Source organism: Podarcis bocagei (genome assembly GCF_964188305.1).
Source record: "Podarcis bocagei genome assembly, chromosome: 12".
In the NCBI taxonomy this organism is placed as follows: domain Eukaryota; kingdom Metazoa; phylum Chordata; class Lepidosauria; order Squamata; family Lacertidae; genus Podarcis; species Podarcis bocagei.
Window position 1 is genome coordinate 26,450,858 of NC_138137.1, and position 15,355 is coordinate 26,466,212.

The 15,355-nt window shown below is 40.7% G+C and overlaps 3 protein-coding genes across 12 annotated transcripts in view; 1 reads left to right on the forward strand and 2 right to left on the reverse strand.

Moving 5' to 3' along the window:
- The window catches only part of LOC308570191 (uncharacterized protein), a 35,967-nt gene extending 33,043 nt beyond the window's left edge, over positions 1 to 2,924 (reverse strand). For 6 of the 9 annotated variants that reach the window (XR_014000950.1, XR_014000951.1, XR_014000952.1 and 3 more), the window contains exon 1: positions 2,798 to 2,924. Coding sequence is in view for 2 of the 9 variants with exons in the window: in XM_081165006.1 (XP_081021132.1) it covers positions 2,798 to 2,892 (95 nt within the window). In the remaining 7 variants the exon portion in view is untranslated. The remainder of the gene's footprint in view (positions 1 to 2,797) is intronic. The other 3 variants (XM_081165006.1, XM_081165007.1, XR_014000956.1) reach the window with 2 other exon arrangements.
- Positions 2,659 to 8,303, forward strand: TOMM7 (translocase of outer mitochondrial membrane 7). Its single transcript, XM_081165012.1, is given in 4 exon segments — positions 2,659 to 3,123; positions 3,126 to 3,287; positions 4,986 to 5,034; positions 8,064 to 8,303. Coding segments are annotated over 4 exon segments (414 nt in total). The 5' UTR covers positions 2,659 to 2,936; the 3' UTR covers positions 8,080 to 8,303.
- A 2,838-nt stretch (positions 8,304 to 11,141) lies between these two features.
- IL6 (interleukin 6) overlaps positions 11,142 to 15,355 on the reverse strand; it is an 87,720-nt gene continuing 83,506 nt past the window's right edge. For both annotated transcript variants that reach the window (XM_081164980.1, XM_081164981.1), the window contains 3 exons: positions 13,827 to 13,937; positions 13,178 to 13,315; positions 11,142 to 12,146 (listed from right to left, as the gene is read on the reverse strand). In XM_081164980.1, coding sequence (XP_081021106.1) covers positions 11,979 to 12,146; positions 13,178 to 13,315; positions 13,827 to 13,937 — 417 coding nt within the window. In that variant the 3' untranslated portion in view covers positions 11,142 to 11,978. The remainder of the gene's footprint in view (positions 12,147 to 13,177; positions 13,316 to 13,826; positions 13,938 to 15,355) is intronic.

Below are 15,355 nucleotides of genomic sequence, written 5' to 3' on the forward strand. Positions count from 1 at the left end.
TCAGCAATTTATACTGCAAACTCCTTGTGCTAGAATTTGAAGAAGTATAAGAAGCTGTGCACACCAAGACTACAGTGCTGTAAATAATAGCTTTCTCTCTCAGCTAAATGTTATCCTCCTAGCATGGCAATTTTTAAGCATTTTGCAATTTGCTGCTTCTTAGAGGATCACACATTTTTCTAATGCTTCAACTGTCACACTGGAGGCTGTTTGAGAAGTTTCCAAAGTACCCCAGCTTTGGAATTCAACCGTGCAGAAGGTATGAAAGACAAAAAACCAGCTAGCTAGTGGATGGGCTCTGCTTGGTTTGTGGATGCTCTTTATGCTGCAAATATTTGTTAGTCTGGACACAATTGTTCTGGGTTTATTCAGCCTCCCAAACCTACAATGTCCAATTGACAAAATAAGGTAGATTGTGGGTCAACAAGTCACTCTTCCAAGCTGGGTTCTAAACAGTGAGGCACACAAGCCTCTAGCTTCATACCAAGTGGGCTGCAATAGTATTTTGACATGGAACCCATGGGTCACCCCCCCCCCCACAGCCAGTTAAGCTAAGCAAGGTGCCAGGCTTTTGAAAGGAGGTGCAAGGCTCTGGCAGGGTCTTAGAGCTCTCCCACCTCCTTCACAAAGCTGGAAAAGTGCTCAAGGAGGCCCTTATGCCTCCTGCCCATAGCCTAGCCTAGCACCTCATTTACCCAGCTTTGGGAAGGCAGTGCAAGGACTGCCTCCAACATTCTCTATCAGTATTTGTAGAGGAGCAGAATTTTAAATAGTAATAAAATTTCTGAAACTGGCAGGTTAGCTCATTTATATATTTCATAACTGAGATTCAACTGCACTTCAATTTGGTTTACATTCATGCCAATGCAAAACTGATAAAATGTAACTGTTCTAATCGAGATGTGTATCAGGAAATGCTGATGTGGCACCTGTGGGCACACGTGCTTTCCCTGGTGCGTCCCTTGCTGAAAACCCAAATTCTACTGGAGTTATCAGTACTGGTTTTAGTGCTTGGTTGCAGTGTTTGTGTGATGCCCAAAAGAGTTTCTCCAGCTTGTTAAGTATGGCCCCTAAAGAGAGGCAACAGCTCATACAATTTCAGTGAAGGGTAGGCTAAGAAGAAACCCAAGACAGGCAATCTCCCTACTGCATCTGAAACACTCCAGAAAAGTCTCTACAAACTGGGTGAACCGATGATAAAATGGCAAATCAGGTTCAATGCGGGTAAGAGCAAAATGACACATACTGGCCAAATCTATACACTAATGACATCTGAATTCACAGCAGATAAATTCATGGAGGATGGACAAATTCATGTAGATAAATTCATGGCGACTAGCCATAGTGGTTTTATACTACCTCCATGGTTAGAGGCAATAGATCTCTGAATATGAGTTGATAAACATGCCAAGTGGGGAGACTGCTGAAACACTCATATTCTGCTTGTAGGGATACCCTTTGGCATCTGGGAACAAGATGCTGGAGTAGATAGATGCCTTATGAGGAATGGTTGAATGAATTGGGTATGTTTAGCTTGAAAAGAAGAGACCGAGAGGAGATAGGATAGCCATCTTCAAATATCTTAAACACTGTTGCATGGAGCGAGCTTGTTTTCTCCTGCTCCAGAGCCTAGGACCCAAACCAATGGGTTCAAGTTAACAAGAAGAGATTCTGACTAAACATCAGGAAGAACTTTCTGACAGGAACAGTGGAACAGACTCCCATGAGAGGTGATGGACTCTCCTTTCTTGGAGGTTTTCAAGCAGAGTTTGGATGTCAATCACATATATGATCTAGTTGTGATTCATGCACTGAGGGGTTAGAGTAGATGACCCTCAGGATCCCTTCCAACTCTACAATACTGATTTCATGATCCATCCAACAAAGGAAGCATGCTTTTTTCTTATTCAATCATTTTCCCATATGCAAATTTAATCAAAACTCATAGGGCAGATCTACAAGGGTTGGTTTACTTGAAAATCAGCCGGGAGTGGGGTGGGGGGAGAGATGACAAAAGCAGGACATGACGAAGGTTTAAAAAACTGTGCATAGTGTAGAGAAAGTGGCTATTATTTTTTTCAAGGGTTTTTTTTTAAAAAAAATTAATTTCTTGGTTGAAGGTTCAAGATATGTAAATGAAAATATTTCTCCATCCAAATGTAATTGGCTACTACACCATTTGGTGAAGGCCAATAGCCAGGAAATGTTTTAAGCAGCAGCAGAAAAATACATGACAGAAAATCAACTTTCAAAGGCAGCACCTGTCAAGAGTGCTAAATCCAGACAAACAGGGTTAGGCTAAGGTTACCAGATTTTTTTCAATGAATCCAGGGACACTTTTCAACTTCCTACTAAATAGATGGATTTTGTCAGGAGACTGATTTGTAAATCCGGGGGCTGTCCCCGGGAACATCTGGTAAACTTAGGTTAGGCCAGTGGTAGAACAGAGAATTTACAGTACATGCAAAAGGAAATGCTGTTGACTTTCATGCGGGCTTTGGAAGCAAAACTGAACTTCCACTCTTGGCGTTTGCCAGGAAGCTTGCAGAACTCACATCCCCTGCCTTCTCCCTCTTAACCTCAAGTGTAGGTGGCCTACCACGAGGGTCGGTCCACGTGCTAACAACTTTTCCACGAAAAAACGTAACGTGCGAGCTGGCCCTTAAAAAACACTTCTGTGATGTTAGAGGGGGGGGGGACTCCGTTTTGGATCATGTGTGAAGAACAAGCGTGTAGCGAGGTGCGTGTGCGTAATGCTCAGAAACGGGGTGGAGGGGGGATATTTGCCACGACTTACTCCGGCGGAGATAGGCAGGCACTACTATTAGCCGGGAAGAGCAAAGAAATGGACCCACTGCGGCGGAAAAGGTGAAAAAAACCCGACTCCTGCATGTAGGAATTTCCATCCAATATTGGCGCGTCCTCATCCGCCAGTCATGAAGCGGAGCCGATTTCAACACATTCTTTTACACGGCAAGCTCGGCTCTAGGTTTCCTCAGCAGCGGCTGCCGTTCCCGCCTTTCCCAGCCGGCCTGAGGCGGCGCCGCTGCCCGACAACAAATCCTCGCCAGGTAGGCCTCTCCTCCGCGCGCATGCGCCGTTGCGCCAGGAAGCAAAAGGCAGGCCTTTACCACCCTCGCCTCTCGCCCTTCGCTGCCTCCGAGACGACGACGCGGCCGCCGCCATGCCGAAGCTGAGCAAAGAGTCCAAACAGCGCCTGCAGCACTTGTTCAAGGGCGGGCAGTTTGCCATCCGGTGGGGCTTCATCCCGGTAGTACTCTATCTAGGTCAGTCCTGAGCTGGGGAGAGCAAGTAGGTTGCCGCGGGCGGCTTGGTCACGGAAGACTCGGTATACTCTGACTTGAGGCAGGCGGCGGGGGAGGGGCGGGGCAGCTTCCCCAACCGGTAACGGTCCGTTAACGGTCTTCCCGTCAACGGCTGTTTCGAGCGCGCGCGGCGCGTCTTCTTGGAACGCGGCGGTGATAGTGACGCAACCGACGAGTCACGTGGCCGATTCCCCTCAGCTCCTCGTGATTAGCGGGGAGAGCGCCCTGTGGGGCAGAAGCGGCTCCTTGCCCTTATCCGCTTCCGTTCCCTGAACCCAAATTCTCCGCTTCACAGCTCACTTTAGCGCTGCTACTTTCGGATTTAACCTAGAGAAAAGGCAAGCAGGCTGCATCGTGAAAGCCCTCCTGTTTTTTCTTTCCTTTCCTAGTACTCGTTGGAAGGCGAGCTTGTGTGAATATGGCGATAGAAGGATCTCCTGTGACCTTCAGTGTTTCCCAAACTCGGGTCTCCAGCTGTTTTCGGACTAGAATTCCCATCATCCCTGACCTCACTGGTCTTGCCCGCTAGGGATGATGGGAGTTGTAGTCCCAAAAACAGCTGGAGACCTGAGTTTGGGAAACACTGCTTCAGACTGTGGGCGAGACAACTGTTGGATGCTCTTGTGCGTTGAAAGCTATAACACCTTGCAAGAAGAAATTATTATATCCAGCAGTAAGCTGGGCTACATTTGTCTCTCTGGTGTGCTAGCTTTCTGCTTGAGTGAGCTGAATGGAGGAATGGGTGAATAATCACTGACAATCTCTCCACCCCAGTTTGCAAGGCAGACTGAAGTTGCTTATAAATAATAGTTTTAGCTTTCAGAATTCTGTATTTCACGATTATGTGAACTCCTAAATGTGTTTAGGCATGACACAAAGGTAAACATGGTTAAAATTGCTCACAGGTGTGTTCTTTCACTTGTGGTATCAGGAGTTTGCTTAGAAGTCAGCAGATTTCTGAAAACTAGAGGCCAATTTTTAGAATGTTCTTAGTCAGAATTTCCCAGTCAAAGCTCAATTAGTTCAGCAATGATTCTGTCCTATGAAGTGTCATCGACTTCTTTTTCATTTGCTGGGAAAAATTATTCTATTATCCATGGGCCTGTTGTGCAGGACATTTCTTACTGAATTCCATTAACAATGCAGTAAAGTCCTATTTATTAGTAAGATCAGAGACTGTCTTTCTCTGTCTGGTGGATTTGGTGGGCAACATACATCATGCCACAAATAAGGACTGTTTTAGATGTCAGAGATACTTTAGAAGAGTATTCTTTCTTTAGAAGAGTATTTTTTCTTCCCAGGCAGATTATCAGTGCAATTCTAACTTGGAAGTAAATCCTAATACATTTAATGGGGCTTACACTCAGGTAAGTATGGGGTTAGGCTTGCAGCCCAAGTCACCTGCTGGTGCAGAGGAGTGGGGTTTTCAATGTGTGTTGCTGACCTTGCAATAGAATGGACCCCTTTCTTTGCACTTCTACTTGATGGCATATTGGGGTGGCGAGTACAGGAGTGCAGGAGACTGTATCAAAGTGCAATGTTATCTATTGCATTACTGTGGCTAGTCATGTGTGTATTAATTCTAGAAATATTTATTATATGTAAAAGAGCAATAATATATTCGTTATATAAACTGACAGAAACATTGTTTGTAACTAGGTTTTAAGAGAGGGGCGGATCCAGGGATGCCTGAGCCAACCGTTCTGAGGTATGTTTTCACTAGTTAATACCTCTGCAGAAATAATGCCTGCTAAAGGAGAAAATAGAACATGTATTTTGTGATTAACTTGGAGGGGAGAGTTTGAAACTTATGCTACAATCCTACACTCACTTACCTAAGAGTAAGTCCCATTCCATTTATACATCTAGGATTGCATTTACAGAAATATCACACAAATTATATTCTAACTGTTGCTATATTCTCATGTAAGGTGTAGGTCAGGATTTGGTGCTACCGTTTTTGAATTTAAGGGACACACCATAAGAAGGAAATGTTCTATCTTTTGGTTGCTGACTTAAGTATATCATCAAGAGATATGACCTGATTTTGTCAAGTCCTCTTTCTCTTGGAATGAGCTTGCTTAAGTAACATTACAAACCAAGAACTGATAACCATCGAAGGATTTAAACACCGACAGCTTACACTGCTTGAAACTGAATTTTTAAAAAGGCAGTTTATGTTGGTTGTTGTTTGATCAATGTACAAGGCATAGGCCTTCTGTTTCATTTTGTTGTTGCCTGATGGCACTAATAAGGCCTCATGGAAAATATGAGTGGTTACATGTTAACAGTTGGAATGAGGTGGAGAGTAGGAGCTTAATAAAACTAGACTAATAAAGCCTAATAAAAAGCCTAATAAAGCCTAATAAAACTAATCCACTCTGAAGCCTAACAGATTTTTTTTTTTTTTGCTGTTGCTGAGGCATGAATAAGTATAAAGTTTATGAATGACTACTAATGTTACTCCTACTGAGAGCAAGTCAATTTAAATCAGTGGACTTAAGTCCAATGATTTCATTGGGTCTGTTTTGAGTATGATTTAGTTGTATATCACCAGTCAGAATCTACCTTCCAGGTATTGGTGGACTCCCACCATTCCTGGGGCTGATATGAGTTAAAGTCCAACAACATCTGCAAGGTGACAGGTTCTCCACCTGTGTCCTGTGTGATCTCAGAGGTGGTTAAAAAATTGCGGGGTGTTGTTGTTTTTGTGTGTGTGTGTGTGTGTTTAAATTCAAAACAAACCAGATTGGCAGAAGGACTTTCCTTTCTTATAAAATTCTGGAAGTAATAGAAAAAACCATTGAAGCTTTTCATTAATTTCTCCTTGCGTTTATGGCGCTTCTGCATGGTGACACTTTATTGTATGGATGCTACTGAGACTTGGCATTAATGTAACATTTTATCATTTAATATTCTACACTCTGCTGTCTGACTACTGTTAGGACTCCTGTAATTAAACTGTCATGTAAAATCCCATTGTCTGTTTAAAAAATCTGCAGGTGATCAATTTATTCAATTTTATGTCTTGTCATCTGCCTGTGAGTTTTTGCATTTATGAGATTTAAAAGATAAAATGCATCCGCTTCTTAATACAAGACTCTCTTGTATTATCCAGTATGTTTAGGATATACAATTAAATGTGACTTGTCCTGTTAAGTGAAGTGCATGATGCCCAAATTGGCTTTGTTGGATTGTATGCAGCATACACCCCCAATACACATGTACTCGCCAAGCATCCAGCACACTACCCACACCTGCACTTACATAATATGCACATGTGAACACCCCTCCCCACACTCACTGCATATACAGCATATCCCCCCCATTTATTTATTTATAATTGTGATGTGTCACACATATTTGAAATGGGCAACAATTTAATAAGTCTTTGTAGTAGTAACGAAATGGGTTGGGAAGGTAAGGGAAGAATGTGCTCCCCTTTAACTATTTTATATTTTTGTCAGTCCTTGGAATCTTGAAGGCTGCAACCAATGGATGGGCAGAGAGAAAAAATGGATGTGATCATTGTGTTTACTACTTTGGGGGATAGTTTAGTACCGTAATTGGGGTGGACACTGACAGTGAACTCTTATGTTTACTCAAAAACTGGGACTCAATGGGACTTACTCCTAGGTAAAATAGCAGCCTAAATACACAATATCAAAATTTGCTCGGGATTAAAATGAGTGTAAATGAGATGAAGCATTGAGAAGATGCGACCAATTTCTTGTTTGTGGCTTGAACCATATTATTTAGTACCTAAATAATCTTGCTGACTTTTAAAAGCAGAAACTGTCTTTCTAGCTATTATTTGGCCTTTCCAACCAGTCAACTGAGCTGACTATCATAACTTCAGTCGCTTATTATGTTACATGTTTCATCTTTGATTTCATCCTGGTATGAGTGATAATAGAATAATATCTAGAATTTTATTTCTAGAGTCCATGATGGATTGTCAGATTCCCTTGAAAATAATAGTTGGGATTGTGAACATTTTTGGAGAGCAGTGTAATATGGATAAGCCTTAATATTACTTGTCTTTGTCAATATAGGTTAGTTTCAAGATCAGTCATAATATTACAAATTCTTTAAGCCACCTCAGAATTGCACTGAAAGAATGTGACAGTATACTAAGAAAGAAAGAAAGAGAGAGAGAGAGAAACTAGAAGGCAGATAAAATACCCCCAAATGTATTCTACAGTCACATGAGTGTTAATTCCATCTTATATGGTTGGGTGCATTTAGCACTTTAAATATGATGGTGTTCCTAATGGCCACCTCAGAATCTGTTACGTATTGATGATTGAATTCAAACCTGAATCCAAGCCTAAACCCCACCTCTGTCACTGTTGGGTAGCCTAGGCTGACTATCCCTCAGCTTCAGATGATTATCAGAGTGGAACTGAATAAAGTATCCCTAGTCTCTTCTAATGATTCTACATTTGCTCTGTTCTGTTAATTAATATGGCTTACTTGCATCTGCACTGGCTGACCTTCCACGGTTGAATACGTTATTGAATGTGTAAAGCTGAAGCTCTGTACTCAATTACATTATAATTACAACATTGAAATCAACAGGACTTGCTTCTCATTAGACATGTATAGAACTGTGCTGTAAGTGACAAAGTTCTACTTTTTAGTATTTCTTGAAAGAACTGTTCTGCTGGTAACAGCATTATAAGAGTTGTGATCAACTTAATTTTTTTCCCTTTTTTCTTCCTCCACCTCTCTTAGTCTACTATGGGGATGAAGGAGTTAACTACAACATTCTGGAAGCCGGCTGCTGAGCAGGAAAAAAAGATGGAGATGCATGCATTCCAAAGGCTAGGAAAAACAACACTGAGCTATGCCACTGGCAAGCAGACTTCCCTGACAACATGGAATATGCTTACAACATAATGGAATTTCCATCTGTCTAATTTATTTGTGTTACACTTTCATTTTTTCCCTTTAGAATAAATATTTTGTCTGAAATTCTTTAATGAGGAAATCTAATTTTTGCAGGTCATGACACATGTTAAGACTCATTTCCCTTTACATCCAACTGCTGGATTTCATAGAATTGTTGGAAGGGACCCTAAGGGCCATCTAGTTCAACCCCCCTGCAGCGTGAGAATCACAGCCAAAAAATCCCAGACAGATGGCCATCCAACTTCTGTTTTAAAAAATCCCATGAGGGAGAATCTTCCGAGGTACTTTGCTCCACTGTCAGAAAGTTCTTCCTAATGTTTAGTCAGAATCTCATTTCTTGTAATTTGAATGCATTGGGTTGAGTCCTGTCCTCCGGAGCAGCTGAAACAATCTTGCTCCATCTTATGTGTGACAGCTCTCCAGTTTAATGTGTTCAGGCTAAACATAGCCTTATTATTTCAACCTCATCTTTGTGGTCCTCAGACACTGGGTTGTTCGTTCATGGGTTGGACAAAGTAATCTCTTTGGTGACACTACAGAGGAAAAATGCTGCATATGCATAATCAATAAACATTATCTTCAACAATGCCCTCCTTTCCACATACCTACAATAATAGTACAGACAGTTGAATCTTGCCAAACCTTAGGCACTTCTGGGAGCCAGAGACTGCAGCTATGAAGCTACAGAAAGGTACTGTTATTTTTTTCACAAACCTAGCTTTCCTGGCAAGAGTGGGGTGGTGATATATCTGTTTGTTAGTTGTGGCTTGGAGAAAACACCATACTTCCAAAAGAGTCCTGGCTACTTGTGAGGAAGCCATTCCTAAGTGGTAAGGAATGTACCAACCAATAAGCCACTGTTTAGTTTTCCATTAGAATGTGTTTGACGTAATATAGGGGGCACCCCTGCGTGTTCGTCCTTTGCACGCACAGAGAAAGAAAATCAATAATGGCTTTACCAGTGTCCAACATTTCAAAAGCTCACTGGGTCAGCCCTTCAGTCTACATCAGTGGCTAAGCAAAAGCTTGGAAGGTCAGGAAGATTTGATCAGACCCCTGTTAGTCTTGGCAGTGGCAGAAAAAGAAGAATACAGTGTTGGCGTGAGTGAAGCCCAGTGCCCTAATGGGGGATGCAGAGCACTGCTCCCCAGTCAGTGTACTGACAATTTGTTGAACAGAGATGGGGCTCAAAAAAAACACCCTGCCTTCCCCCAAAGAATAAAGGGGGTAACTAGCTGAGGAACCAGTTGTCAGAATCTGCTAAGATTTTGATAAGGTCTGAATATGTACATGCCTATACCTATCCACCACTTTGGTGATGACCTGCTGACTTGCCAACAGGCAAGATTCCCTTAGGTCGTGTTCCCAGCATAGTGTCTTCAGACACACCCCTTAGCACTCAACAAGGCCCTCTGCTCCTGGTTTCAGTTTGGGATGGGGGTGGTGGGAGTGTCTTTTTGAGGTGGGGTGTTTCCTGTCTTTTCTCTGTTTTATTTTTGGAGGGATGTAAGTGATTTGCCAGTTGTTTGTGAGAGGATCTAAGCATAAAGCATTGGGGACCTTACTATGTCCGGACTCATACTTGACATCCAATAAAGACTGATATGTCAGTACATTTAACTCCATGATACATGTTCTTTCGGTTCCCAGAAAAGTCCAGGATGCAGAAGTTAAGAGTTGGTGTACGTAGCCAGATGGCAGTTCTGAGCGAGTCAGATTATTTATTTCCTTCTTGCTATGCCTGAAGAGCGCCCAGTAAGGCAGAAAGATGGCGAGAGGAAGCTGCGTCAACTTTGTAGTGCAGTTAAGAGAATGAATTATGAAATATCTGGTCCAAGCTTCACTTCAGCTCTGGATTTGCTGAGTGGCTTTGGACAAGTAGCTGTTTCTTGGCTTCAGCTGCCCACCTAGGTTGGATATTGTAATACAGCATTGCCTATCAGGGCTTTTCCAAGGATTACTATGATAATGCATTTGGATTTAAGTATTTAGAAAAAGCACCACATCAAGAGATCTAAAGAGGAAGCAGGACAAAGATGAAAGACTTATTTGGTTCAGTGGTACTTACTCCCAAAAGTGTACAGAGAATTTCAGTCTAAAGTATTATTAATTCACTCTAACTGCTAATGTCTATTAGGTAGGCTTGTTACTTATATAACAGAAATATCAATTATCAAAGTGCATACAGGCACTTCTTTCCAACACGCAGCAGCCGCCCAAACAAAACCCACTGCTGTCTTTTAAGAATATCATCTTCCCCCTTTGGGAAAAGAAAATCAGTCTCCCATCATGCCTTTATTGTGGCTATCAGAAAAGGAAACATCAGCCAGGCTCCCTTCCATTGTTCCTACATTCAGCTTCTGAGAGCCTGTTACCACTCTGCATCTGCCATTGTGCAAACTACCAGAGGGATGTGGGGAAGCAGCCACCCCTGAATTGAAGCAATTTGTACAATGGAGCGTAATGAGCTCTAACTCTCTAACTAGTACCTGAATGGGAGTGCTGTTTCAAATCTCAGTAGCAGCAGCATGAAGGGGTGGATAGGTGGTCTGCAAACTAAAACATGCAAAGGAAAAGCAACATAAGGTAATTTAAACAAATTGCTACTTTTTGTTACTATTTCTTTTGTTGATGTAGTTTTCCACTGTTGTTATTTGATGACAGGTAAGCTGCTTTAGGATGTGAAAATGCCGAAAAGTGGAATATAAATCAAAGGCACAAAATTGAGTGTGAGCAATGTGATATATGTAGTTTGGCGCACGCACACACACACACACACACAAATTCAAATTTAATCTTCCTCAAATAAAAGCAAACATAAAAATATGAAGAGCCCTTGCAGTTTGAAATGCATCTGGTCTCCAGCATTAATTTTAACCATTACTGTAGCGCTCTCTCTCTATCTCTATATATATATATATAGAGAGAGAGAGAGAGAGAGAGAGAGAGAGAACTGATATAAATATGGAGCCTATCCCCTTGAAAAACAACCCACTGAAGATTCTGTATGTTCACTGGCCCCAGAATGTAAAATGTCTGTTGTGAAGAATGGAGTAGAGTATATTGGAAGAACGGAAGCACTCTGTACTGCAACCTTTTGTTACAGCTCCCATTGGTAACATTACATCTCATGTTTAACATTTTCTAGCTCACTTTTGGAATGAACAAATGTTGAAAACATTTTGATCTAATAAAAGTAAAGGACATTTGCAGTAAACCTGGTATTATCCCATAATACAGATGCAGTGCAATGAAGTAGTTTTTTAATAATTTATTTGGTTTATTCTCCATAAGGCCCCAGGGTGGGTTACAACAGTACAGTATAAAATATTAAATATTAAAATCAGTTAAAGCAGCAATAAAACAGATTGTCTTTTACTGTAAACCCATACATTTTTAAAAATATATTAAATATACTTTTCAAAAAAAAAATATCATGGTATAATTTAGCTGTATATTCTCGATCCATAATTTTCAAGTAAAATATTCAGTGAATACTGAAATGGTGTGGTGCTGACTCCCTGTTAAAATTGGCTGTGAGTCTTGGGAGTAAAAATGCATACACAAATTTAATAAATATATTAAATATCATAAATAACTGCAAATAGTATATTCCCAATTAAAGAAACAACATAGTGAGTTCTCAAAAAGGAGAACAACATGAGCCTCTGCTTCAACTGCAGATGTTTTGAGAACTGATGTGCCCAATTTTTAAAAGGCACTAGAACTCCTGGCCTCTCATAAGACACGAAGAGCCCTTGTAGTTTTCTGCATAAATAAAGTAAAATCTTGAAGTATGAAGTGTTTGATAAGTGTAACAGTCCAGCCTCTGTGTTCTCGAAGCTTTGCGGCAATAATTTTCTGAGCGGCTGGATCCGGCAAGGTCACAGTTTCAGGATTGTTCATCTGTTAAGGGGAGGAAATAATAAAAGTTGCTGGTTATGATGCTGTTTTTTTATCAGACAAATGGATTTTACTCATCTTCAGGCAAGATGCTAGTTGGAAGTATTTACAGATTGCAGAACCCTTTGTAACAGGCAATGCTATATGTTTTAAGTTATCTAGGAGTTCTCTAAGAAGAGGGATTGATTGTGAATCCACTCTTGGAACTAGTCCAAGGAGAATAGGGATCTCCTAACTACTCTTAGCACCTTTAACAAGCTACAGTTCCCAGGTTTCTTGGGGGTAAGCCATGACTGAGGAGGTTTTCCATAATCAAGCGGTAGATGAATTTTATTAAATAAATAAATTATAATGCTTTTAAGAGCATAATGCAGATCACTCAAAGGAACAGTTATGCATACACTCTTCTCATCCAGAACCCAAAATATTATTGGATACAGTTTCTCTCTCAGTATTCTCTATCTTAAACCAAACCGTTCACACACCAACTTTTGTAAGGGGCAAGTTCTGCATCATAACCCCTAACCCTTTTTCCTATATAGGAATTATTTTGGGTAATGGTAATAACTCACTGTTTCAAAAGTTAAGGACCTCCTTAAATTGTATTTTAAAATACATCTATAGAACTTTACACATAGACGGGTCCTAATTCTACATATAGGGGGAAATTGAAAAGTCTTTTTTCCCCTTTGTCTATCAACCTAATACAGAACCCCCCCTTATTAATAAGGCTTATTGTTACAACTGTCATAAGCATAACTAACAACGGCTTTTTAGGTTATGTATTTGTTTGTTTTTCCATTGTAAACCGCCCTGTGATCCTCAAAGGAAGGGTGGTATAAAAATTTAATAAATTAAATAAAAAGAAGTAAAACACCAAATGGGAAAAAATGTTTCCATTTAGTGCTTATAGTGGTATGTGTCCTTAACCAGAGTGCATTGTGTGTTGTCTTCCAGAACTTCATAATCTTCTCACTCCATCTTCTTCTTATCTCCCAGAACATTTATGTAGGATTAAATGTAATAGAACTTACCATTGATCTCAAGGTATTTGCCAGGTGCTGTGTGCTTGGCCGAAAAGTTTCTGCAGTCTCAACAGAAGCCTCTTCTAAATATTCAAAGAATGTCCCGAAAGCATAAAGACCACTTGAAAGTCTTCCCAGACATGTTTCCTAAAACAGGAGAATAAATAAAAAGTTGTTAACGGAAATTTATGAGTCAGAAATATTACACGCATTACATTCCTTAACAAATATTTTATGGTGCAATAATACTGTATGACTGGGGTAAGCAGTCAAAATACTCTGAGATGAACAAAATATTACAAACAGCTTTGGAAATAATATAGTTGACTATATACACCAAACAATCATTCCTCCTTAATTCTTGCTTTCGTGCTACATAAATGCACAGTCTTTATCAATCCAGACTATAAGTGCTGTTGCTTATGTAGTCAACATCAGCAGGTTTAGGGAACCTCAGCATTTGCAAACATATTAAAAATGCTTAGTTCTAAAAAGGGAAACTCCAAAAAGAGCACAATGAGGTCTGAGCATGTTCAGTAACCATAGATTGAATGCTCCTTGACTATTGGGAATGGGATGGAGTGGCAGGAATCCTGAAGAGCAGAATTCAACCAGCATTTTGTTGTTGGTCCCACTGGTAATGTATTAATAAACTTGCCTTTTCAAATCCAGTGTCATAGCATTTATCTTCTTGAGTGATCTTTGGAAGATTGAGATTATTCATGGCCAGTTCCATCTTGCCTTGACAGGCGGCCTCCTTCTTACATAGCTAGTAAAACACAACAAGGTTTAATGAGACTTTCCCCCCATGATCACTTTAATGTTATATTCCAGACCATCCGTATACCCCATGGAAGATGTAAACCTCTCTCCATCACTGACATTCATTAAGTGGTCCAAAACTGCTTTTCCTGTGATCTTCTGACCCCTGCAGCTATCCCTAATCTGAAGATGCAGCAGTATTCGCAATGCTAGGTCAATTTCAAATTGGAATTGTAATGTATACTGAGAAAAAGGGATTCTGAATGTCAATTTGCAACTGTAACTCCACTTTTAAAACATTTCCTATAAAAACTGACTTAGGTGCGCCCCTGCATTTTGAACTTCCCTGCAAAATAATTGGGTTCTTCACTATGTTTAGCCAGGGTACCAAATTTCCCAACCCTGGAAAGCAAAACAAAAAACAAGACTTCAAATCTCAAATCATTCATTTTTCTCTAAATCTTAACTTCTTTGGTGAATATTAGTATTAAGTAATAAGTGAATAAGGAAAGAGAGAACAGGAATGTATTGAGCACTGTATGTTTATACATAGAAAAGCACATACTGCTACTAAAACAAATGTGTATTCCTAAATAAAGAGTGACCAATATAGGATACATCATGCTGAACGATTCTCCTAGAAATACCCAGCGCTTCGCCATCACTCAAACTCTGCCTATCAGCCCATACCTAACCATGTAGCCTCAGAAGTAACTCCCAGGTAAGTGGAACACAAAAGTGCAAGCTTGGCCCCATGACTGTGGGTGCCCGGTGCCATGCAGCTTGCATGGCCCTGGCACCAAAATTTGTGGGTGCCTGGCTCCTTCATGGGGAATTTTGTGGGTGCTCGGGCACCCAGGGAGCTGGCGGCACCTATGGCAGCACATAAGACTGCAACTTAAGTTTGTAATATACACAAGAAATGTAGGGTTTAGAGGATTACTGTATGGAGGCTCTGAAAGTATTGGCGGGCATGTGTATTTTTAAAAAAATTACACAGATTTATGACACAGTAAAATGTCTCACTGGTGTTCAGAAAACCAAAAATATAAAGAATGAACAAAAGAATAACAGTTGAAATAACAGTAGAATGCCAGAAGATATTTTTAAAAATTCGTTCAGAAAAGGCTTGAGTAAATGAAAGGTCATAATCACACTGAAAGAGTAGATTGTTGGAGGAAAGGTGTAACAGGCTGATGAGATAGCAGTACGAACTGCACCATCTGGACCAAACTCAAGGGGAGCCCCATATAGGGTACAATTGCAGTAGTCAGTTCCTGAGATTTTCCCTGCCCAGGAATGGCCATAACTGGCCAATCAGCTGAAACTGGTAGAAGGCACTCTTAGGCACAAGTGACAAAAGTAGCTCTACAAATTCGTTCCTTCAAGGAAGCACAACCCTGGTAATGAACGATCAACTTCCTG